We start from the raw sequence: 23,571 nt of genomic DNA, 5'->3' as shown, positions 1-23,571 counted from the left end.
GCGTGCAGCGGTCTAAGTGGGCCAGCAGCCCACTTTTTCAGAGACAAACCGAGCCTAACCAATCCAAGCTGTACTGAGTAGGTTATGCATTCATTCATTGCTTATGCATTCATCGTAGTTGCTGAAACTATCCTGAAAAGGAATAAACAATATGAATAAACAATATCCTAGCCAGCACAGTTTGTTTCAGGTCGGCACATTAGTGTGAAAAAGGTCATAACATCAAGAGCACAGCAACCCATCTGAGCCATGCGGCTCACCTCCTGGTCTGCCAGGACCTTATTGGCGTTGGCTCTGACCATGATGCCTCCATTGGAGTCCTTTGAAGACTCGCCTACTTATCAAGGCTGGAGGAAGTACATACCTCATCATCAGCAACCTCTTGATCTGCCTTTCATCTTTCTCTTTCTTAGATGTTCTACTGGACTGTAACGTCTGACTGCCAGCAAAATAATCAGTCAATCACTGACCAGAATCAAGCAAACTAAGGACGAGAACGACCAACATGAGAAGTAATCTGCAAATTAACACTTAGAATGATTACTAGGACCTTTTTGTATTTATCCAGTTCGTCAGACATTTTAATCTAGAGTTGAATCGACTATCTAAATCTTACTCTTTCAACCATCATCTGATCAAAGAGAGCAATTAATTGTTTCAAAGCGCTTCACATACATAGTAAGTTGATCACACCTCTTTGACCTCCGCTTTTCTCCTTTCCTTCAGCTGCACCATGATCATGGCATACTCCTCCTCCTTCTCCTTGGCCTCGGCCCTGGTGGCCTCGTTCTGCTCAGCATGCGCTATGGCCACCACAGCTAGGATCAGGTTGATCAGATAGAACGAGCACAGGAAGATCACCACCACAAAGAAAATCATGTAGGTTTTCCCTGCTGAGCGAAGAGTCTATGGGTAGAGGGGAAAAATGGCCAGTTAACTCACCAGTAAACCCGAGTGAGTACTCTTTCTGTATCAATATCCCTGATGACACATAAGATTGCAATCTCTCAAATTCAAACCTGGTCTACCGGCTGATGTTACAGACGTAGATTTCAGGAAATATCAGGAGCAAATAAATCTCTATGTCATAGTCATCGGAGCACATGATGTATACGCACCAGCTTGAGTAGATTTTCCCAGAAGTCCTGTGTCATGAGCTGAATTAGAGAAAGGGAGGCCCATCCAAAATTGTCGTAGCTTGTGTATCCATAGTTGGGATTCCCTCCGGCCTTCATACACGTGTATCCTTCAGGACATATTCTGTCAACAAATGTAATAGGACATATGGTCTTCAGCATTCAAAGACATGTTGAATTTGAACTATGTTGAAATTATTTGCACCATGTATTGCATTATCAATAGAGAAAAGGTAAGATTATAAAGCTACCCATATGCTCAACTCTGATATCCCAAAAAACCTACCCAGCATCAGAAGCGTTTCCACAAAGAAGAGGTTCTAACATTCCAGGAAGGAAGTAATGGTTTGCTGGAGGAAAACAGAGAAGGGGACCTCCATTAGAGAGTGCATCAAGTTGATTTACAGTGCATTCGAAAAATATTCCACCTCTTTCTATTATTCTAAAATGCATTGAATAGTGTTTTTCCCTCATCAATCTACACACTACCCCATAATGACAAAGCAAAACAGGTTTTTAGATTTTTTTTGTGCTAATTTATTAAAAAATGTAAACATAAATATGACATTTACATAAGTATTCAGACACTTGACTTTATGGAAACCCCTTTAGTAGCAATTACAGCCTTGAGTCTACTTGGGTATGACGCTACAAGCTTGGTACACCTGTATTTGGGGAGTTTCTCCCATTCTTCTCTACAGATCTGCATCACATCCGGCAGTGATTGGGAGTCCCATAGGGCGGCGCACAAATGGCCCTGCATCGTCCGGGTTTGGCCGTCATTGTAAATAAGAATTTGTTCTTAAACTGGCTTGCCTAGTTAAATAAAGGTTAAATAAATAAATACAATTAAAAAAGAAAGATCCTCTCAAGCTCTGTCAGGTTGGATGGGGAGCTACACATCTATTTTCCTTGATGGCTGGGCCACTCAAGGACATTCAGAGACTTGTCCCAAACCCACTCCTGCGTTGCCTTCGCTGTGTGTTTAGGGTCATTGTCCTGTTGGAAGGTGAACCTTCGCCACAGTCTGGGGTTCTGAGTGCTCTGGAGCAGGTTTTCATCAAGGATCTCTCCATACCTTGCTCCGCTCATCTTTGCCTCAATCCTGACTAGACTCCCAGTGCCTACTGCTGATAAACACCCCCACAACATAATGCTGCCACCACCATGCTTCATCGTAGGGACGGTGCCAGGTGTGACGCTTGGCATTCAGGCCAAAGAGTTTAATCTTGGTTTCATCAGACCAGAAAATCTTGTTTCTCATGGTCTGAGAGTCTTTAGGTGCCCTTTGGCAAACTCCAAGCGGGCTGTCATGTGCCTTCTACTGAGGAGTGGTTTCTATCTGGCCACTCTACCATAATAGCCTGATTGGTGGAGTGCTGCAGAGATGGTTTTGCTTCTCTTGAAGGTTATCCCATCTCCACAGTGGAACTCTGGAGCTCTGTGTGAGTGATCATCAAATTCTTGATCACCTCCCTGACAAGGGCCCTTCTCCCCTGATTGCTCAGTTTGGCCAGGCGGCCAGCTCTAGGAAGAGTCTTGGTGATTCTAAACTTCTTCCATTTAAGAATGATGAAGGCCACTGTTCTTGGGGACCTTCAATGCTGCAGAAATGTGTTGGTACACTTCCCCAGATCTGTGCCTCGATACAATCCTGTCTCGGAAATCTAAGGACAACTCCTTCGACCTCATTGCTTGATTTTTGCTCTGACATGCACTATCAATTGTGGAACCTTACATAGACAGATGAGTGCCTTTCCAAATCACGTTCAATCAATTAAATTTACCACAGGTGGACTCCAATCAAGTTGTAAATACATCTCAAGGATGATCAATGGAAACAGGATACACCTGAGCTCAATTTCAAGTCTCATAGCAAAGGGTCTGAATACTTATGTAAATAAGGTATTTCTGTTTTTTCCAAAAAATGTCAAGAAACCTGTTTTCGCTTTGTCATTATGTGTCACGACTTCCACGACTTCCAACGAGGTCGGTCCCTCTCTTTTATACAGGCGGTGTTCGGCGGTCGACGTCACCGGTCTTCTAGCCATCGCCGCTCCACCTTTCATTTTCCATTTGTTTTGTCTTGTTTTTCCGCACACCTGGTTCACATTCCCCCATCAGACTGAATGTATATTACCCTCTGTTCCCCCCATGTCTGTGTGTGGAATTGTTTGTTGTTAAGTGTATGTGCAGTTCAGACTGGTTTGCGCCTGGTTATGTCAACCCGTATTTGTTTACCTTTCTTAGTGCCGTGTGTTTGTTCGCCATATTAAAGGGCTCCGTTTGCTACCCAATTCTGCTCTCCTGCGCCTGACTTCCCTGCAGCCAGTTACTACATTATGGGGTATTGTGTGTTGATTTCTGAGGAATTTGTATTTATTTAATACATTTTAGAATAAGGCTGTAGAAAAAGGCTGTAGAAAAAGTCAAGGGGTCTGAATACTTTCTGAAGGCACTGTACTTATATAAATGTATGTTTTTTACATATTTATATAGTTATTATATACAGTAATATCATATAGTACTGTGACAAAATCCCAATTAATAAATTTAACCTTTCTGGCGTAGGCGTTCCGCTAGCGACCCACCTCGACAACATCCGGTGAAAATGCAGAGCGCCAAATTCAAAATACAAAAATAGTCATAATAAACATTCATAAAAATACAAGTGTTATACATCGGTTTAAAGATTAATTTCTTGTTAATCCAGACGCTTTGTCAGATTTCCAAAAGGCTTTACGGCGAAAGCATACCATATGAGGACATGCTTACAAAAACATACAAACATTTTCCAACCAGGTCGAGGAGTCACGAAAGTCAGAAATAGCGATAAAATTAATCACTTACCTTTGAAGATCTTTACTGGTTGCAGTCACAAGAGTCCCAGCTACACAATACATGTTTGTTTTGTTCAATAAAGTCCCTCTTTATATCCCAAAAACTCAGTTTTGTTGCCGTGTTTTGTTCAGTAATCCACTGGCTCAAAGGCGGTCAAAACATGCAGACAAATACATCCTACTAGTACCGGTAAAGTTCGTCAAAACATGTCAAACGATGTTTATAATTAATCCTCAGGTTGTCAATTGTCTAAGTAATCAATAATATTTAAACTGGACAATAGCGTATTCAATAGAAAGGAAAAACAACGAAGGGCGCGCACTCGGTCACGTGCACAAACCAGCACTGCATGATTCTACAGTCCACTGATAGAAAGGTCTCATTCTTCTTCATTTTTCAGAAAACAAGCCTGAAACAATGTCTAAAGACTGTTGACATCTAGTGGAAGCCATAGGAACTGCAATCTGTGTCCTAACCCATTAGATACTCTATAGGCATTCAATTGAAAACTACCCACATAAAAAAATCTCACTTCCTGGATTTTCCTCAGTTTTTTTGCCTACCATATCAGTTCTGTTATACTCACAGACATTATTTTAACAGTTTTGGAAACTTTAGATAGTTTTCTATCCCAATCTACCAAATATTTACATATCCTAGCTTCTGGGCCTGAGTAACAGGCCGTTTACTTTGGGTACGCTTCTCACCCAAACGTTGAAATACTGCCCCCAAGCCATAAGAAATTGGTTCAGTAAGTCATCATCAATTCCCTGAATCAATGACCCATCAAAAGCCTGTCAGTACCTTAATCATTGATGTATGCATTGAAGTCCCACTTGCTGTTGCCACCTTATGTGTCATTATAGCCAATAGCTTTACCGAAGCATGCATTTATAAAATGTCTTATTCAAATGTGTATACTTCTCATAGAAATGTATATACTTATTTAAAACTATCATACTGTAAGTGCAATGATAAATTCCCAATTAATATAATATAATGGTTCATTAGGCCACTATCAACTCCCCTTTCACAAGTCAATGTGCCATCAAAAGCCTGTCAATACCTTTATCGTTGATGTATGCCTTGAAGTCCCATGTGCTGCTGCCGGTGTTCGTGTCGTTGTAGCCCATAACGTTATTCAAACCATTAGCCATAGCGATGTTGCCCATGTAGGTGGAGTTGAAATGCCATTCACCAGGGGGCCAGTGAACACACTTCTGCTTCAGGATTCCCATGAACATTTGCAGGCCGATCATAGCGAACACAGCCAGGCAGAACACTGTTATGATCATCACATCAGCCAGCTTCTTCACTGACATGATCAGAGTGCCCACAATGGTTTTCAGACCTTTCAAATAAATACAAATAAACATTAAAATAATATGTGACATGTAAACTATTTGTTGAAGAATGAATAACACAATGTTGAGAATATTTGATGTGCTTGATATCCTTGTTCTCTGTATGTTGTAATTAACAACCCTTTTTTTTATTGTGTACATTGCAGGGCATTGTGCTTATAATATAATAACAGATGCCATTTACCAGATGCTTTTATCCAAGGTGACTTACAGTAGAGAGCTGTAATACAAACTAAAACAACCCTAGGGTTGCTTGCACCGCACACTTACCATCTGAGCTACACAGGACCCAAAGCAGGTGTTGCAGTAAACAAACACACCCCAGTGGGATTTCTTATGTGACACGTACCGGGAATTACAGTGATTATTTTAAGGGCTCGGAATACACGGAACATCCTGAAGACAGACACGTTGCCCAGGTCAACAAACTCCGTGAGGTACCTGCCGAGCACAAAACATAACAAAACAACCACACATTAGAACAGAGGAGTTGACAGTTGATGCGTCAGTTGAACAAAAATCTGTTCAGTTTCATGGACTTTTAATCTACACTTAATTCAACACCATTGGCTCAGTTGTTATTCTAACATGGAGGATCAGAGGGTTGCTATGGTAAAATATATGGTTTAGCGGAGGACATATTTAGCTCAGGGCAACTATCCACTTCTAGAGCCAAATGGCAGTGTTATTTGTAAACGGACTGCAGAAGGCAAGAGTGTGACTGGACCAGTAAGACACCATATATGGAGATTTAGTTATGAAGTGGCATACGTCATGATGTGGATGTGACTCACACGCAAAAGTGTCAATGTTTGAAGAAGGATGACACTTACAAAAATACATTTGAAAGAAACTAGATCACATTAGGTTCCACAGAAACAATCGGTTTCATATTTTGATAGTAGGATCCTTAACCCACTTATATCAACAGCCTACCAGGAACAGTGGGTTAACTGCCTTGTTCAGGGGCAGAACAACTGATTTTTAACCCAACACTCTAACCGCTAGGCTACCTGCCGTACATGACTGAAACTAGCCGGATGAGCTTTAAGGTGTTACTTTTCATCGGGGCTCCAAGGCCATATACAGTACAGTATCTGCCCCTCATATACAGTACAGTATCTGCCCCTCATATACAGTACAGTATCTGCCCCTCATATACAGTACAGTATCTGCCCCTCATATACAGTACAGTATCTGCCCCTCATATACAGTACAGTATCTGCCCCTCATATACAGTACAGTATCTGCCCCTCATACACAGTACAGTATCTTCCTCATATACAGTACAGTATCTGCCCCTCATATACAGTACAGTATCTGCCCCTCATATACAGTACTGTGTCTGCCCCTCATATACAGTACAGTATCTGCCCCTCATATACAGTACAGTATCTGCCCCTCATATACAGTACAGTATCTGCCCCTCATATACAGTACAGTATCTGCCCCTCATATACAGTACTGTGTCTGCCCCTCATATACAGTACAGTATCTGCCCCTCATATACAGTACAGTATCTGCCCCTCATATACAGTACAGTATCTGCCCCTCATATACAGTACAGTATCTGCCCCTCATATACAGTACAGTATCTGCCCCTCATATACAGTACAGTATCTGCCCCTCATACACAGTACAGTATCTTCCTCATATACAGTACAGTATCTGCCCCTCATATACAGTACAGTATCTGCCCCTCATATACAATACTGTGTCTGCCCCTCATATACAGTACAGTATCTGCCCCTCATATACAGTACAGTATCTGCCCCTCATATACAGTACTGTGTCTGCCCCTCATATACAGTACAGTATCTGCCCCTCATATACAGTACAGTGTCTGCCCCTCATATACAGTACAGTATCTGCCCCTCATATACAGTACAGTATCTGCCCTTCATATACAGTACAGTATCTGCCCCTCAAAAGTCATAGTGCAGCAATTTGGAGCACCACAGACCTTTAGTCACTTGGTACTGGGACAAAGAAAGACAGGGAAGGAGGTAAACACCTAGAAATAGACCCGGAGTGTGGTGTGTGACCTTCCTTTGCAAGTGGACAAATATTTTCATTCTGAGGCTCCATGATAAAACAAGGCAGGTAGTGTAGATGGGCATTATGGAGAGAGAAAGAGTGAGAGAGAGGGATGGAGAGATATATTTTATATTTGAGTCATTTAGCAGATGCTCTTACCCAGAGCAATTTACAATTAGTACTCCTTAGCCAAACAAAATAAAACATAGCTGCTTAAAAGAAAAGGAAATCCATGCAAGCTTTGCTGTGTTTACTAAAGACTAGTCAATCTGAGTCACAGAGTTGATACTTTTAGTAAACTTCTGACATTGGACGAGACACAGGGCAGGGAACATGCCCACAATAATGACAGGGAAGTGTCGTGGTTGCAGAGAGTTCCATTTCAATCCAGTCAATTCAGGAAATGGATTGACATTCCATTCATGAATTAAACTTTTCCCAATATTTTGACATTGGTGAATACTGAATTTCAACTCATTTCCTGAATTGACTGATTTGAAATAGGACTCGACCTAAGGTGAGTGTACAGGTGTGAGGATCGGAGGAAGAGGGGACAAGTTCTTTCTAGGTAGTTATCACTGGGTAAAGTTGTATTCTAGGTGGATTTGACCAGGTCATGGACATGGATGAGGAAGTAATCATCGTATTTGATGTAGTAGACAGAGGGTTTAGAGCGAGAGTACATGGGGTGCTGGGGCCTGGGGGAAGGAGAGGTAAGGAGCAGACATGGCCAGGGTCAAACTCATTAAGCCATTGGAGATGTCCTTTGACCGTCCTAACCTTTGACCTTACTTCTTCACTCATGCACACAGACACACAAAGAAACACACGAATACACACACATTCTAATACCTGTCCCTGTGTCTAATGTTACTGGGCTGACAACTGACAGCAATCACTCTCCCAATACTCACGTCATGCTGATCAAAATGAAATCCAGCCAGTTCCATGGATCTCGAAAGTATGTGAAATCTCCAACACAGAAGCCACTGGACAACACTTTAATTGTTGCCTCAAAGGTATAGATACCAGTGAAAACATACCTGCAATACAAAAAGAGGAGGAGAGAGAGAAGCTGTATAAAATAGCTTTAGGTGAAACTTTGTAGTGGTCAAAATCACTCTCAATAATGTTATAGTTTTCACAAAGCATGAATAATCTCCTATGTAGGTTTGAAACTTACTCAACAGTTTTACTCCATGCCGGAGGGTCACTCATCGTCATAAACGCACAGTTGGACACGACTGTCAACATGATGAACATGCTAAACAATGTACCCACATTAAGGAAATATCATGGAGTTACAATGGTATTCAAATCTAATTCTATGGACCAATTCAATGAGTACATTTTTTAAAGAACATTTTATTTTATTTATATCTTCCGATTCATATGAATATAGCAATCAGTAGTGGCTAATGGGCAACATACTTGATAATAAAAATCTTTAATAATAATAAAATCACGTTTTAAAAAATCATTACCATTTTCCATATGGTTCGAACGGCGGCTTCTGATAAGAGTAGGGGGAGAGGTATGTTTCCTCATCAACGATTCATGGTGTACCGAAATTGAAAACATCTCGAGCTCCTGTTCACCCGACCTGGAGTTTCTGATGCTAAAACTGTAACTGTTGCCAAATAATTACATGACCACATATGGCTAAGGATGTGTGAGTAGGGTGACTCGCCTAGCGGGTCACAAACCCACCAGCACCAATGATGAACACCCTAGCCACTGTCCCAATAAGGGACATCTCTAGGGAATGTCCAGAAGAAACCCTAAACCCTTCTCTCTAGGCACTTATGTAGATCAGAAAGAACTTAATATGCGGAAGCAATAGGGTGAATGCACTTTGAAGTAAATCTCAGCTGTTTATGTGTGCCATTCAGAGAGTGAATTGGCAAGACAAAATATTTGAATAGACTTTGAACAGGGTGCCAGGCACACCAGTTTGTGTGAAGAACTGCAACGCTGCTGGGTTTTTCACGCTCAACAGTTTCCTGTGTGTATCAAGGATGGTCCTCCAGGTCCTCCACCCAATGGACATCCAGCCAACCTGACACTGGGACAACTGTGGGAAGCATTGGAGTTAACATGGGCCAGCATCCATGTTGAACGCTTTGGACACCTTGTAGAGTTCATGACCCAATGAATTGAGGCTATTCTGAGGGCAAAAGGGGGGGGGGGGGGTGCATTCACATGAAATGTGTCTAGAACATTAATATTGTTTATACTATGGCATTGTTCAATTCTAATTTCTGATTGGCTTGAATGACATTCTATAGCATACATTATTTCCCTATAAAGCACTGTATATTTGCACGGTAGAATTCAATGGCTATATGACATTCTTACATGTTCTATATTTGAGCTGCATTTGAAAGAAAAAGTTGAATTGAAAACAATATCGGTATTGTTGAATTGGATTTTCATAATGGCAAGCTAGGATTGATTGTTTGGTTAACTAAACTAGCAGGTCTGTTTGTTTGGTTATCAAGCAACAACTGTAGCTATCTGGTAAACTTGCTAGCTACCTCAGTGAATGTTGAACCCATTTCTATCAGCAAATGACCACATTTCTCGTGGCAAATGTGTTCAATTATAGCCATGGTATAAAATGGATAATCAACTCAGGCCTCTATGTGTTCTCTGGAAAATAATGCAACTCCGTGGAAGGTATTTCCGCGTTGTTCTTTAGCCCCTTGTTGATTATCCCTTACATGGCAACCATGTTCTGAGTATGTTTTGTGGGACATTGATGGAAAATTCTCCTAACTCTCAGAAAACTGGACATGAATGTTCTTGCAACATCCCATAGAACACATCTAAAACATTGAACGTTAAATATTCTGTAACCACGTTTTTGATACGTTCTGTTTGACATTAAGTGAATGTTCTCCTATCTTTACCACCGAAACTTGGTAAAAAGGTTCTCAGAAGGTTTCTGCTAACATAAATGAAATGTTCCCTTAACCAACGGAAAACGGGACACTCAAACATTAGGGGAACATTACGAGTAACATTACAAAAACGTTGTCTCTCCATAGAATTGTTAGCTGGGATGTATATAAAAACATCTGTGATGCTTATAAAGCCATCCCCCTTCCCCACTTCGGCCAATCAGATCACATCTCTCTGTTCCTACTCCTTGACTACCAAGCAGCAACTCAAGAGGGAGACACCAACACAGAGAATAGTGAGGCGCTGGACAGAGGCAGATTCAATGCTGCAGGACTGTTTTGAGAATACTGATTGGAATATGTTCAAAGATACATCCACTCAGGACTCATCCATTGACATTGACGAATATACAACGTCAGTCACAGGCTTCATTAGGAAATGTGTTGATGATGTTGTACCCACAATAACAATCCGGAAATACCCAAACCAAAACCCTGGATGAATGGAGATATCCGTACCATGCTGAGTGCCCGTACTGCAGCATTCAATGTTAGCAGAACAAACCCAGATGACTCGGTGGCTTGCGACACGTACAAGGAAAGAAGGTACGAGCTCCGCAAATCCATTAGGGGAGAAAATAGACAATACAAAATGTAATTGATGTTCGACAACTCAGACTCGTCAAGCAGGTGTCAAGTACTAGACTATCCCGGACTACAAAGGCAAATCCAGCTGTGTGGTGCCCACCGAAGCCTCCATCCCAGTTGAGCTTAACACATTCTATGCTCGCTTCGAGGCAGACAATACCGATCCATCCAGGAAGAGTCTAGCTGCTCCGGACAACCAGGTGCTTTCGCTCTCCGAGGCTGATGTGAGGAAAACTTTCAAAAGAGTGCATACTCTGGCCCAGATGGCATCCCTGGCCGCATCCTCAGAGTTGGTACTGACCAGCTGGCGGGTGTCTTCTCTGACATCTTCAACATCTCTCTGTCCCAGGCTATAGTCCCCACCTGCTTCAAGGAGACGTCCCAGTGCCCAAGAAAAAAGAGATGACATGTTCAAATGACTATCGCCCCATCACACTCAAGTGCTTCGAGAGGCTGGTCATGGCCCACATCAAGAACCAGCACACTGGACCCACTCCAATTTGCCTACCACTCCAGCAGATCCACAGAAGATGCCATTTCCAATGATATTCACACGGCCGTAACACATTGGAACAACAGGAACACCTACATGAAGATGCTGTTCAACACCTATTGTTTCTTCCAAGCTTGACACCAAGCTCAGAGCTCTGGGTCTGGACACCACTCTCTGCAACTGGATGCTGGACTTCCCAACGGGCAGACCACAGGCTGTGAGGATTGGCAACAACACCTCCTCCACACTGACTCTTAACACAGGGGCCCCCCAGGGGTGTGTCCTCAGCCCTCTACAGTACTCCCTGTTCACCCACGACTGTGTGGCTTTGCACAACACCAATTCACAATGCCACCCAGGTCCTCTTCAAATACTACTGCTGCACCATCGACAGCATCCTGACCAGTTGCATCACAGCCTGATACAGGAATTGCACACTCCATGAGTGCAAGGCCCGACAGGGAATAGTAAAGATGGTCTAGTGCTCCCACCCATCCAGGACATCTACTTGAAACGGTAATGAGGAAGGTCAGCAGCATCATCAAGGACCCTGCACATCCCAGCCGCGAGCTGTTCACTCCCTTACTGTCGGGCACATGGTATTGGAGCATGAGGTCTGATACCAACACGCTCAGAGACCGTTTCTATCTACAGGCCATCAGACTGCTGAACACTTAAACTGGACTGACCACCTGCTCTGATTCTCTTTACCTTAGCACACATGCACACACACACTATACTAGCACACTTCTTGGACTCTGAACATGCAGCAGGATGCTAAGTTATATTTATTTATCATGTTGATCAGTGAGATACTTGTATTGAAAAGATATGAATGCATGAGAATTTTGATGGATCCTCTCCTGAGAATACTGAAGGGAGTCAGAATGTAGCAGGCAGGCTCAGCATTGAATCTGAAGATTGTATTATTTTTGGTGATGACAATAAAGGTCTGAAAAACAAGAAGTAAAGATTAGTGAAGAAGTATTTGAAGTCCAATATTATCTTTACTTTAATTGAACGTATCCATGTTTGTCTCAAGGATATTAGCGAAATAGAGTTGGCATGAGTCATGTATCATGATCCATCACTTATTGTTGTAATCCGAGGGCATTTACCCTCTGAATAATAACCATATAATAATATTATTTGGAATGTGTAAGTCTGTCAAAATATACACATCTAATTTGAGCTTTATTTCAAAGGAAATGACTTTGTGATAATGTCTGGTTCTGTGGACACTCAGTCCTCAGGCTACTAAGGGACCGGGGCTGCAGTGCTCACTTTGTGTGATTTGTAGAAAGGATCCAGTTCCTCCAGAGGTGTGTTGAACAGCTCACATGGTGGGTCTCCGTAGATGAACGGCAGGATCTTGCCGGTCTCCAGGTCGACGGCTGGCTTTGGCAGGTCCTGCTCTGCCACCTCCGAAGAAGGTACAAAAAAATATGATTACTAACACGTTACCATTTCTTACTAGCACTGAATTTGCGGATAGCAGCTATTTTAAAAGACCGTTTTACTTTAAATTGCTTGACTGTGATATGTGGTCATTTGAACTACCTTATTTGATTCCACTGATTGTAAAGTCACTCTGGAATCTGGATAAGTGTCTGCTAAATTACTCAAATGTTAAATGTACCTCAATGTTCAGGGTCTTTTGTCTCTCCTGCTCCTTTGCTTCCTTGGCCATCCGCCTATCAATCTCCACCAGCGACTCAAGGGTGAAGTGGCGGAACACTTCGGTGCCTGTGGGAGGGAGCAGGGCGACCATCTTGGCATTCTGCTGGGTGAGGGATGCAACCACACTGGGGTCTCTCAGCAGTGGGCTGTGAGTTGGAGGGATGGATAAGGAAGATGAAAAGATTTAGACACGAAAATGGAAGTTTAAAAAATACATCTTTAAAATGCATTATTTTAAACAACATGTTTTGGCATAAGGGAATTTTATGGAGAGGGACAATTACACAGAGAAATGGTTGGGTGAGGACGCTGTGCAGCAGCTTCAGCTGAAATGTGAACTCAGACATGTTAACTCATACATGTGAACTCAGACATGTGGGTCCTTTTCTGTGTTTTGAACAGCCATGCCTTCATTTGCACTTTGTACAACAATCCGTAGCCATGAAACCACTTTACAGAATCCTCTTCCCCTTTTGTCAATGGAAACTCCTTTCCAATGACAATATGACTTCTAAAGAATACTATTTTGACAAAAACCAAGGCACTGTGGCTGGGGATACTACGTCACCGCCAAAGTCTAAGGGTAGACCTCGAAAGTTCTAGCCCCTTGGGTGCTGCCATATAGTTACATTAGAAGTGCCCATCCAAGAATGCTCAAGCTCATTGGCCACGGATAAAATTACTTCAAATAACATTATATGTACAGTAGCTAGGGTTGCAAAGGGTCGGAAACTTTCCGGTAAATTTCCATGGGATGTTAAGCCCGGGAATTTGGGGAATCTTGCTTAAATTCATCAAAAACGTTTGCATATAACAGTGAACCTTTTTTGTGGGATGTTGCTATCTCCAATTCAATGGAATTGCAACCCTCTGCATGCACAGTGCATTGATCCATCACATGTGCAGTGCACTCTTCCATCACATGTACAGCTGATTCTCAAGATCTTGGATACTAAGGAGATGCTATTTAGCCCACGCTAGTACACTGTCTGAGCCAAGGACTACATGCTTTCTGGTAAGTTTTGATTACAATACTGGGTGGGGTGAATATATTTTAAATGACATACATGATTTTTTGTCAGTAAATAGTAGCCTACAACAAAGTGTGTTTAAATCATTTCCAACTTGTTAGCAATTTCTTCTAGTTAGTTTTTGCTACCATGTGGGGTTTAGCTCGCTTGAGTCTGCTAACTGAGGAGTGTTAATTCAACTTTTTCCATACATGTTTCATTTTAAAACATATCTTACAAAGAAGTTGCTTAATCTAGCTGCATAACTACTTATCTGTACATGGAATTAATCTTTACGGGAAATTGCCATATGGGATGTGTGGAGACATTTCACAGCAGCTACTGTAGAAAGGAAAAGCTGTGTACATGTCATGTTCTGACAGTAGTTCCTTTATTATGTCTTTGTTTTAGTTTGGTCAGGGCGTGAGTTGGGGTGGGTAGTGGAGCCTTTTCCCACCTATGTTTTGTGGGTGATTATTTCCTGTTTAGTGTTTTTTCCATTCACCTTACGGGACTGTTCGTTTGTCGTTTATTGTTTGGTTCAATGTTCAGTTATTATATTAAAAATATGAACACTTACCATGCTGCACTTTGGTCCTCAACTTCTTCCACCACAGATGATCGTTACAGAATCACCCACCAACCAAGGACCAAGCAGCGTGGTATCGGGCACCCTGGGCACAGGCTGGGGAATATGAGGAGGCAGCACGGCAGCGCGACAGGCACGACAACATTTTTGGGGGGGAGGCACACGGGGAGTGTGGCAGAGTCAGGTTGGAGACCTGAGCCCACTCCTCGTGCTTACCGGAAGAAGCGCAGTACTGGTCAGGCACCGTGTTATGCGGCCAAGCGCACGGTGTCGCCAGTACGCGCTCATAGCCCGGTGGGCTATAGGCCAGCCCCCCCGCAAGTGCCAAGCGAGAGTGGGCATCCAGCCAGGGCTTGTTGTGCCAGCCCAGCGTGTTTGGTCTCCGGTATGCCGCTTCGGCCCAGGGTATCCTGCGCCGGCTCTGCGTGCTGTGTCTCCGAGGCGCTGGCAGGGTGCAGTGCGTTCTATGCCTGCGCTCCGCCCGTGCCGGGCCGAATGTGGGTATTGAGCCTAAGGGAGAGTTGCGAGTGGTATGCACCAGATCTCCAGTGCTCACCCACAGCCCGGTTCAACCTGTGCCTGCACTCTGGATGGTCCGGGCTAAAATGGTGATCCAGCCGGGAGGAGGGTTGCCAAGGCTGCACACCAGGGCTCTTAGTGCCCCCCCACAGCCCGGTCCATCCGGCGCCTCCTCCAAGCACCAGGCCTCCTGTAGGTCTCTCCAACTGTCTCTCCGTCTCCTCCCTCCAGGTGCTCCCGCCTGTCCAGCGCTGCCAGAGTCTTCCTCCTGTCCAGTGCTGCCAGACTCTCCCTCCTGTCCAGCACTGCCAGAGTCCCCCTCCTGTCCAGAGCTGCCAGAGTCTACCTCCTGTCCAGAGCTGCCAGAATCCCCCTCATGTCCAGAGCTTCCAGAGTCTCCCTTCTGTCCTGAGCTGCCAGAGTCTCCCTTCTGTCCTGAGCTGCCAGAGTCCCCCTCCTGTCCAGAGCTGCCAGAGTCCCCCTCCTGTCCAGAGCTTCCAGAGTCTCCCTTCTGTCCAGAGCTTCCAGAGTCTCCCTTCTGTCCTGAGCTGCCAGAGTCCCCCTCCTGTCCAGAGCTGCCAGAGTCCCCCTTCTGTCCTGAGCTGCCAGAGCCACCTGTCAGTCAGGAGCTGCCAGAGCCACCCGTCAGTCAGGAGCTGCCAGAGCCGCCCGTCAGTCAGGAGCTGCCAGAGTCGCCAGTCAGTCAGGAGCTGCCAGAGCCACCCGTCAGTCAGGAGCTGCCAGACCCGCCCGTCAGTCAGGAGCTGCCAGAGCAGCTCGTCAGTCAGGAGCTGTCAGAGCCGCCCTTCACTCCGGCGCTGCCGGAATCGCCCTTCACTCCGGTGCTGCCGGAATCTCCCGTCCATTCGGGGCCCGCTGATAGGGTACCCAGTCCGAGGTCGGCGGTGAGGGTCGCCGTTCTAAAGGCGCCACGGAGGCGGGTAGAGAAGCGGGTAAAGACTATGGTGGAGTGGAGTCCACGTCCTGCGCAAGAGCCACTACCGCGGACAGACGCCCACCCAGACCCTCCCCTATAGGTTCAGGTTTTGCGGCCAGAGTCCGCACCTTTGGGGGGGTACTGTCATGTTCTGAACTTAGTTCCTTTATTATGTCTTTGTTTTAGTTTGGTCAGGGCATGAGTTTGGGTGGGTAGTCTATGTTACTTTTTCTATTTTGTGTTTTTGTGTTTGGCCTGGTATGGTTCTCACTCAGAGGTCATGCACAGGTGGTCCAAAAGGGTAACAGTACAGGCAGGGAAAAGGCTAGTAACATAGTCCGGGAGATCAGGCAATAGGTAGATAACAGGAAATCCGGCTACTGTACAAGCAGGGAATAGGCAAAAGGCGTCGTTAGTAAGGCAGGCAAAAACTATCATACACGACAGGAGTAAATCACGGCAAAAACAGAGCTCTGAAAGATGTGTGTCACAAAACAAACAATACCTCACAGTGATGGGGTGAAAAGAACTGAACTAAATAGTGTGTGGTCATGACATACAGGTGTGTTAGAATTCAGGTGATTGGGATCTGGGGAGTGAGCTGCGTTCAGGGGATCTAGGTGTTTGAGAGTGTGAGCTGGAAAGTGGGCTGGAAAGTGAGCTGCTTTCAGGGTATCTACGTGTTCGAGGGTGTGAGTTAGATGCAGACGTTACCATTTTCACATACAGTGCCAAATCATATGTGAAGAATGCAACAAAGATGCAGAATCATCTGGCCAAGTGCATAAAGTTCCCTCAGAGCTCACAACAAGCAACCTCTGACAAAAGTCAATCGAGGTGAAAATGTTGAATCAGACACCTTATCGATAGCAACAGCTCATGGTCCTCCTGGAATCAGAAGTTCTTTTGACTCAATGGAGGAACGTAGTCAGAGAAATGCTGATGAATGTCTTGCTCGAGCTGTATATGCAACTGGTTCACCTCTGATGCTCACAGGCAATGTGTATTAGAAGAGATTTCTTAATGTTCTTCGCCCAGCATACGCCCCTCATGAAGGCTGCTTGGTCTAAAGTGGAGGAGTCCTACCGTCACATCACACCCATTGGCTGTGCTGCTCATGCATTGAATCTGCTCCTCAAGGACATCATGGCACTAAAAACAATGGATACACTCTGCAAGAGAGCCAATTAAATAGTTAGGTGTGTCAAGGATCGTCAAGTAATAGCAGCAATCTACCTCACCAAGCAAAGTGAGAAGAATAAGAGCCCCACATTGAAGCTGCCCAGCAACACCCATTGGGGTGGTCTTGTCATCATGTTTGACAGTCTCCTGGTGGGGAAGGAGTCTCTCCAAGAAATGGTCATATCACAGTCTGCCGATATGGACAGCCCCATCAAGAGGATCCTCCTGGGTGATGTATTTTGGAAGAGAGTGGTAAGCAGCCTGCAACTCCTGAAACCTACAGCAGTAGCCATTGCATGGATTGAGGGAGACAATGCCATCCATTCTGATGTTCAGACTCTGCTTGCAAATGTAAGAGAAGAAACCCGTACTGCCCTGCCCACTTCACTGTGGCTCCAAGCAGAGGAAACTGCAGTTCTGAAATACATCAAAAAGTGTGAAGACTTCTGCCTGAAGCCCATACACGCCGCAGCGTACATGTTGGATCCTAAGTATGCTGGCAAGAGCATCCTGTCTGATGCAAAGATCAACAACGCCTATGGTCTCATCACTACCATGTCTCGCCACCTTGGCCTGGATGAGGGCAAGGTTCTTGACAGTCTGTCGAAGAACATTTCCAAGCAAGTGCTTTGGGATGGAGATGCAATATGGCAGTCATGCCAACATATATCATCAGCCATCTGGTGGAAGGGACTTTGTGGATCTGAGGCTCTTTCCCCTGTTGCCTCCACCATCCTCCAAATCCCACCAACATCAGCCGCCTCAGAGCGCAACTGGTCCTTGTTTTGGAACACACCCCAAAGCACCCAACAGGCTGACCAATACAGGGGTTGAAAAATTGGTGGCCATCCTGGCAAATTTGAGGATATCTGAGGTTGACAACTAGCCATCCTCAACAGGGTTGGAAAGTGACAGTTGAGAGGCCTCAGCTGTTCAAGAGGTGGACATCGAGGAGGTCCAGGGAGAAGACATGGAAATGTTTTTGGGAGATGCAATGGATCATTGGGGATCATTCCATTTCCCTTTCTTTTGTCGTTCAGTGAAATCATCCCATGTGAAGAGTCAACTCATTTAATTAAAGTTAAATCCGTAACTAAATTGTTTTCTAAAATGTCTATTGGGAGGATTTAATAATTTGCCATTATGTCTACTTATGATAAGGTAAAAGGTTTACCATATGATATGGTAAATATATGGTAAATATATCCAATACAAAACATGTACATTTAAATGTTATTAATATTAATCTGCATATATTTCCATTAATTCCCATATATTACCGTTAATCCCCACGTAAAGTTTCCACCTCTGAATATTCCCCAAAATGTGCAACCCTAACAGTAGCTTTGACTGGACTGATCATGTCAACATCATACTTTCAAAATCTTAGCAAGCAGTCATCATCATGAATCAAGTCGACAATCTACTAGCAAATCCTTTTTAATCCTTGTCATATGAAGATAAATAATAACAAGAAATTATAGATAAAATGTATCGGTGTTCATAGGCCATTGGACATAAACATTACATAACAAGTTGGAAATTGCAAATTCAACAGTGACTTGTTTGGAAGGGGTCAGTGACAGTAGCTAGCTCTGCAAGTATTGCAAAGCAATCACTAGCCTGCTATTCAGTGGAGTGGCTGTGTGGTCCTAAATCTGATATTAAGGGGCTCTTTTCCAAGTTTAAAATGATAAACATTTAACATTGGTCGTGCTGTCAATGAAGCATGATTTGTGCGCTCAAAACAACTGTTAACTCTGAAAACTTGACTTCAGTGAGTTCAAGACAAATAGAAAGTCGGGAATAAACAAGCTCCGACTGGGAAAATACGTTTTGAACGGTCATCCAACTCAGAATTGTAAATCCGGCATCTTTCTAGTGTCACGGCGGTCGTCGGAAGGAGACCAAGGTGCAGCGTGGTGAGCGTACATTTTCTTTTATTAGAATGTAAATGTCGTCAACAAAACAAGAAAACAAAGAACTGACAGTGATGCTTAACAGGGCATTAGTGCCACTAACAAAGACAACTTTGGATGGAAAAGGATGGAAAAGGGCTACCTAAGTATGGTTCCCAATCAGAGACAACGATAGACAGCTGTCCCTGATTGAGAACCATACCCGGCCAAAACATACAAATACAAATTCATAGAAAACAAAAACATAGAATGCCCAACCAAATCACACCCTGACCGGGCGTGTCATCTAGATTCAAGTGAGCACAGCACAAAAAGGTGTGTCCAAAAATGTATTGTATGCTGCTGCATAAATTATGTACTGTAATATGCCAGAGAGATGCTGCTGCATAAATTATGTAATATGCCAGGGAGATATGTATACTGTAGTTAAGAAAGTAATACTAAGTGTCTGTTGAGTAGTACGATGTTAGTAGTCCATGTGCCTCATCCTAATAGTTTGATCTATTTACTATTCTTAATTTCTCCTACAGTTCTGCCGTAGTGCACATATAGCCTATAACCTGTTTAAGATAAATGTAATCATCAAATATTGTAAGAGCTTTCATTGTCTGCTTATATGCCCCCTTTATTTATCCTATGTTTCTGACTTGGTGGACAGGGAGAACACTGGAAGAACAGCCCATGTTCTGAATTCTGTCACTGTACATTTCAAAAGGGCTAAACAAATAGTTATATTGACTATGTCCGTCCTAGCTCGCTCATTAATGTCTTAATCGAAATTACGGATTGCCTCTTATCCGCTTGTCATCCACTTATGCCGTAGTTTGTACATCTCAATTGTCATTAGAAGCTACAATTGGTTATTTAGCAAGTCAGCCATATCAGATTTGTTTTTTTAAATGGCATTAAATGAGGCTGAATGAACTGTTTCGCTGCCAGACAAGGCTCCGCTGATCGCCAAGTGGAGCAGTGGTAAGATGTTGGGACTGCTGTTAGGACAGCTTTATGTAGACCCTAACAGTGTTTGGGCACAGTTTGTTACTGTTGTAGTGATGTGTTGTTTAGTGTTGTGTTGTGTTGTGGCTTTGCTGGCATGCATCACAGTTTAATTAATTATTTTCCCCCATTTACATGCACTGATGCACGCACACACACACACACAGACGTCACCCTGGGTTACTGAACAACCAATTTAAAAAACAATAACCTATGTTCCAGTTGATAATACCAGGAATACAAATTTGTATCATATCATTTCTCAAAACGAGAGTGGCTGTGTGGTCCTAAATCTGATATTAAGGGGCTCTTTTCCAATAGTTGTAAAATAACGTGTTAAAGATAAGTATTGACCAAATCCTGGATAAAATCATCACAATAGTATCTATGTAGATAATATTTTACTTGGTACAACAAAACCTGGCGACTCTGGCTGAAACAATCAAACCCATTCCCTCTTGCATACAACCACCAATGTGGTCCATTCAATTTAGGATATTATCAGCAATTGAATTATGTTCCATTTTATTAAAGTTATTTTCTGAGCGTACCAAACATGTTGATAATTGAGCACGGACTACCATCACATCTATAAGGACAAACAGAGAACTTCTAACTCACAACTTATAACAGTGAGACTGTGAACCCCCATCACCACCCTCCTGAAATGTGTATATCCACTTACAGTAGACGAGGACATATTTTCAGGTCTTTAGCTTTCTTCCTCCGAAAGGTCCTGTTTCTCTCCCAGGCTTCCAGCAGTGTTATCTTTCGGGTCGGCATGACAACAGAGTCCTCCGCTATCCTTTCACACTACGGTTGTGCCTTTCTGTACACATAGAGCAGTTCTGAAGGAACCCTTTTGCTGGCAGTCCCTTTTAAACTGCTGGATTAAGATAAAAGTTCCACCTCCAGCCTCAGTCGGGTCGAACAAAGTTCCCATTTTTCCGCCCCCATAGTCCAAGTTCTCCACCCGTTTTACCCATGGATGGGTCATAGCAGGGTCACAAGGACATTATTCTCCTGAATGGAGGCACTTCATGATGGATTGTTCTTAGAGAAATGGATCACTGGGATACATTCAAGTCACTGAGCAGACACAGTCTAGAATGTAAATAGTGAATTGTTGCAGAAAGCTTCCTATGTTATGGCTAGTTAAGTTGTCTTTATTGTTTATTACTACAATTACTATTACTGTTAATTGCAGCTGCAAGACTTATTTGACATGGCAACAAAATGTGTATGAAATCTCAGTATTATCTAGTTCAAGGATAACTACATGTTCACGACTGCAGCACTTCGAGATGTATGAAGCCTAAGTACAGAGCTGTCAGACTGTCCCATATTGTCCACAACTCGAGGACAGTGATTTTGTCCTTAGATGAACTGTCCCTAATACTCCCTATCGACTTCACAAGGATGTGATTTTATCCACACGAGGGCTGTGCTCAGTGTAAAAGCCTGCCCTGCGCCAGGCTCAGCTTTGGATCACAGGAGGATTAGAGATCGGAATTGCAACACTATTGGACATGAGGGATTGCCTCGATGAGTTAATAAGTCAGACAGCTAATTATTTTATGCAGTTTGTATAGCTATAATGGCTGAAGATGTACTTATTCTACAATATTTTTCTAATATTTGTTTTTATGTATAATTTTTAGACTACAGGCTGATCATTTGATTATCTCCCCAAATCTATTTACCAGTAAGCATGTTAGGAAGATAGCAATTGTGTGAGGTTCTATCCAAAGCCCCGAGTCTTTGCAGAAAACCTCAATAATAAAATGATGTCCCTCTGCAACAGAACATCAATAGTGTCCTTTCTTTATAGCGGCCTCTTTTTTGTGGCTTTCTGGGACAGATCCAAGCATTCCTTAATCCCCCAATGCCACCGGTCAAGTTCCTGACTCATTATGGATGCATGGACAGAGGGAAACAAATCCAGAAATATTGAGAGGCCTGAGACTTCCCAGAATTGCCTGGACATTGCCTAATCAGTAAACCATTCAGAACATTCCTTATTCTCCTCAGCATGCTACTGGAAAGGGGAAGACTTGTTATCGAACACATTGTTATTGTTAGTTAAGAAGTTAAGAATTAAAATGGGCTTCCTTTAGAGGAATGCCTTTAAATAGCAGAAAACAAATAATTCAGTCAACATTCATTCCGGCTTCAGACTGTGGTGACATCGTTTATATGAAACCATTAGACGCAGTTTATCATGGCGCACTAAGCTTTATTATGGGTTCAGTACACATCACCTCATTCGGTATCAGAAAGTCTGGCCCTCTCTTAAGTCTCGTAGATAAATGAACTGTTCTATTTTTGTTTATAAAGCCCTCTTGTGCAAACTTCTGCCATACCTGACTTCATTGTTAAATTACAGACATACGAGTCACCAGACCCGATCACAGGGATGGTTAACTCTGGAGATTCCTTCGGTCTTCACTGAGTTAGGTACAGTAGATCTGTGTTTAGTTTCTTTGCATCTTACTTGTGTAATGATCTCCAGAAGTCTCTAAAGTTTGATGTTCTGGTGCCTTTAGTGTCACGCCCTGATCTGTTTCACCTGTCCTTGTGATTGTCTCCACCCCATCCGCTTATTTTTCCTGGTCTATTTAACCCTGTGTTTCCTGTCTCTCTGTGCCAGTTCGTCTTGTCTTGTCAAGTCAACCAGCGTGTTTTTCCCGTGCGCCTGCTTTTTCTTATCTCTCTTTTGCTAGTCCTCCCGGTTTTGACCCTTGCCTGCCCTGAATCTGAACCTGCCTGCCTGATCATACTGTCTGCCCTGACCTCGAGCCTGCCTGCCATTCTGTACCTCCTGGACTCTGACCGCTTGATCTTTTCGCCTGTCCACGACCATTCTCTTGCCTGCCCCTTGGATACTTATAAATATCAGGAGACTCAAACCATCTGCCTCCCTTGTCTGCATCTGCGTCTCGCCCGTGCCCTTATACTTTAGGTCAGTTCAGATGGCTGGTTGATAACTTTTTGCTGAGGAAATGTCTTTTGTTTTTCATGATAATGTTTTTGTCACACCCTGATCTGTTTCGCCTGTCTTTGTGATTGTCTCCACCCTGCTGCTGTGTCGTTATAGTTTTGTTAGTTGCTTTGTTAGGATCTACAACCTAATACATGTTTTTGCTTTCTCTCTCTTTCTCTCTCTGGCACCTTTTTTTTCACTCATCATGGCGAACATTTCATATTAGAAGCTGTTTAATCAGATGTAGGCCATGTAACCTGTATCTTGGAGATATTCTGGCACGACAGTAGTAGTATCTCCAAGACACAGATTACAATGCCATTTAATGTCCTGA

At 43.4% G+C, this 23,571-nt stretch overlaps 1 protein-coding gene across 1 annotated transcript in view; it reads right to left on the bottom strand.

The window, feature by feature from the left end:
* LOC115110132 (sodium channel protein type 4 subunit alpha B-like) overlaps positions 1 to 21,109 on the bottom strand; it is a 39,491-nt gene extending 18,382 nt beyond the window's left edge. Inside the window, exons 1-11 of the mRNA XM_065010031.1 lie at positions 20,940 to 21,109; positions 13,062 to 13,248; positions 12,707 to 12,844; positions 12,257 to 12,374; positions 8,562 to 8,652; positions 8,293 to 8,421; positions 5,691 to 5,782; positions 5,044 to 5,328; positions 1,423 to 1,486; positions 1,119 to 1,260; positions 694 to 906 (exon numbers count right to left, since the gene is read on the bottom strand). Of these exons, the coding sequence (XP_064866103.1) occupies positions 694 to 906; positions 1,119 to 1,260; positions 1,423 to 1,486; positions 5,044 to 5,328; positions 5,691 to 5,782; positions 8,293 to 8,421; positions 8,562 to 8,652; positions 12,257 to 12,374; positions 12,707 to 12,844; positions 13,062 to 13,248; positions 20,940 to 21,037 (1,557 nt within the window). The 5' untranslated portion in view covers positions 21,038 to 21,109. The remainder of the gene's footprint in view (positions 1 to 693; positions 907 to 1,118; positions 1,261 to 1,422; positions 1,487 to 5,043; positions 5,329 to 5,690; positions 5,783 to 8,292; positions 8,422 to 8,561; positions 8,653 to 12,256; positions 12,375 to 12,706; positions 12,845 to 13,061; positions 13,249 to 20,939) is intronic.
* Positions 21,110 to 23,571: the final 2,462 nt, after the last annotated feature.

Source organism: Oncorhynchus nerka, linkage group LG26 (genome assembly GCF_034236695.1).
Source record: "Oncorhynchus nerka isolate Pitt River linkage group LG26, Oner_Uvic_2.0, whole genome shotgun sequence".
NCBI classification, from domain to species: Eukaryota; Metazoa; Chordata; class Actinopteri; order Salmoniformes; family Salmonidae; genus Oncorhynchus; species Oncorhynchus nerka.
The sequence above is the reverse complement of the archived record's forward strand: the minus strand, read 5'-3'. Positions and strand labels throughout refer to the sequence as shown.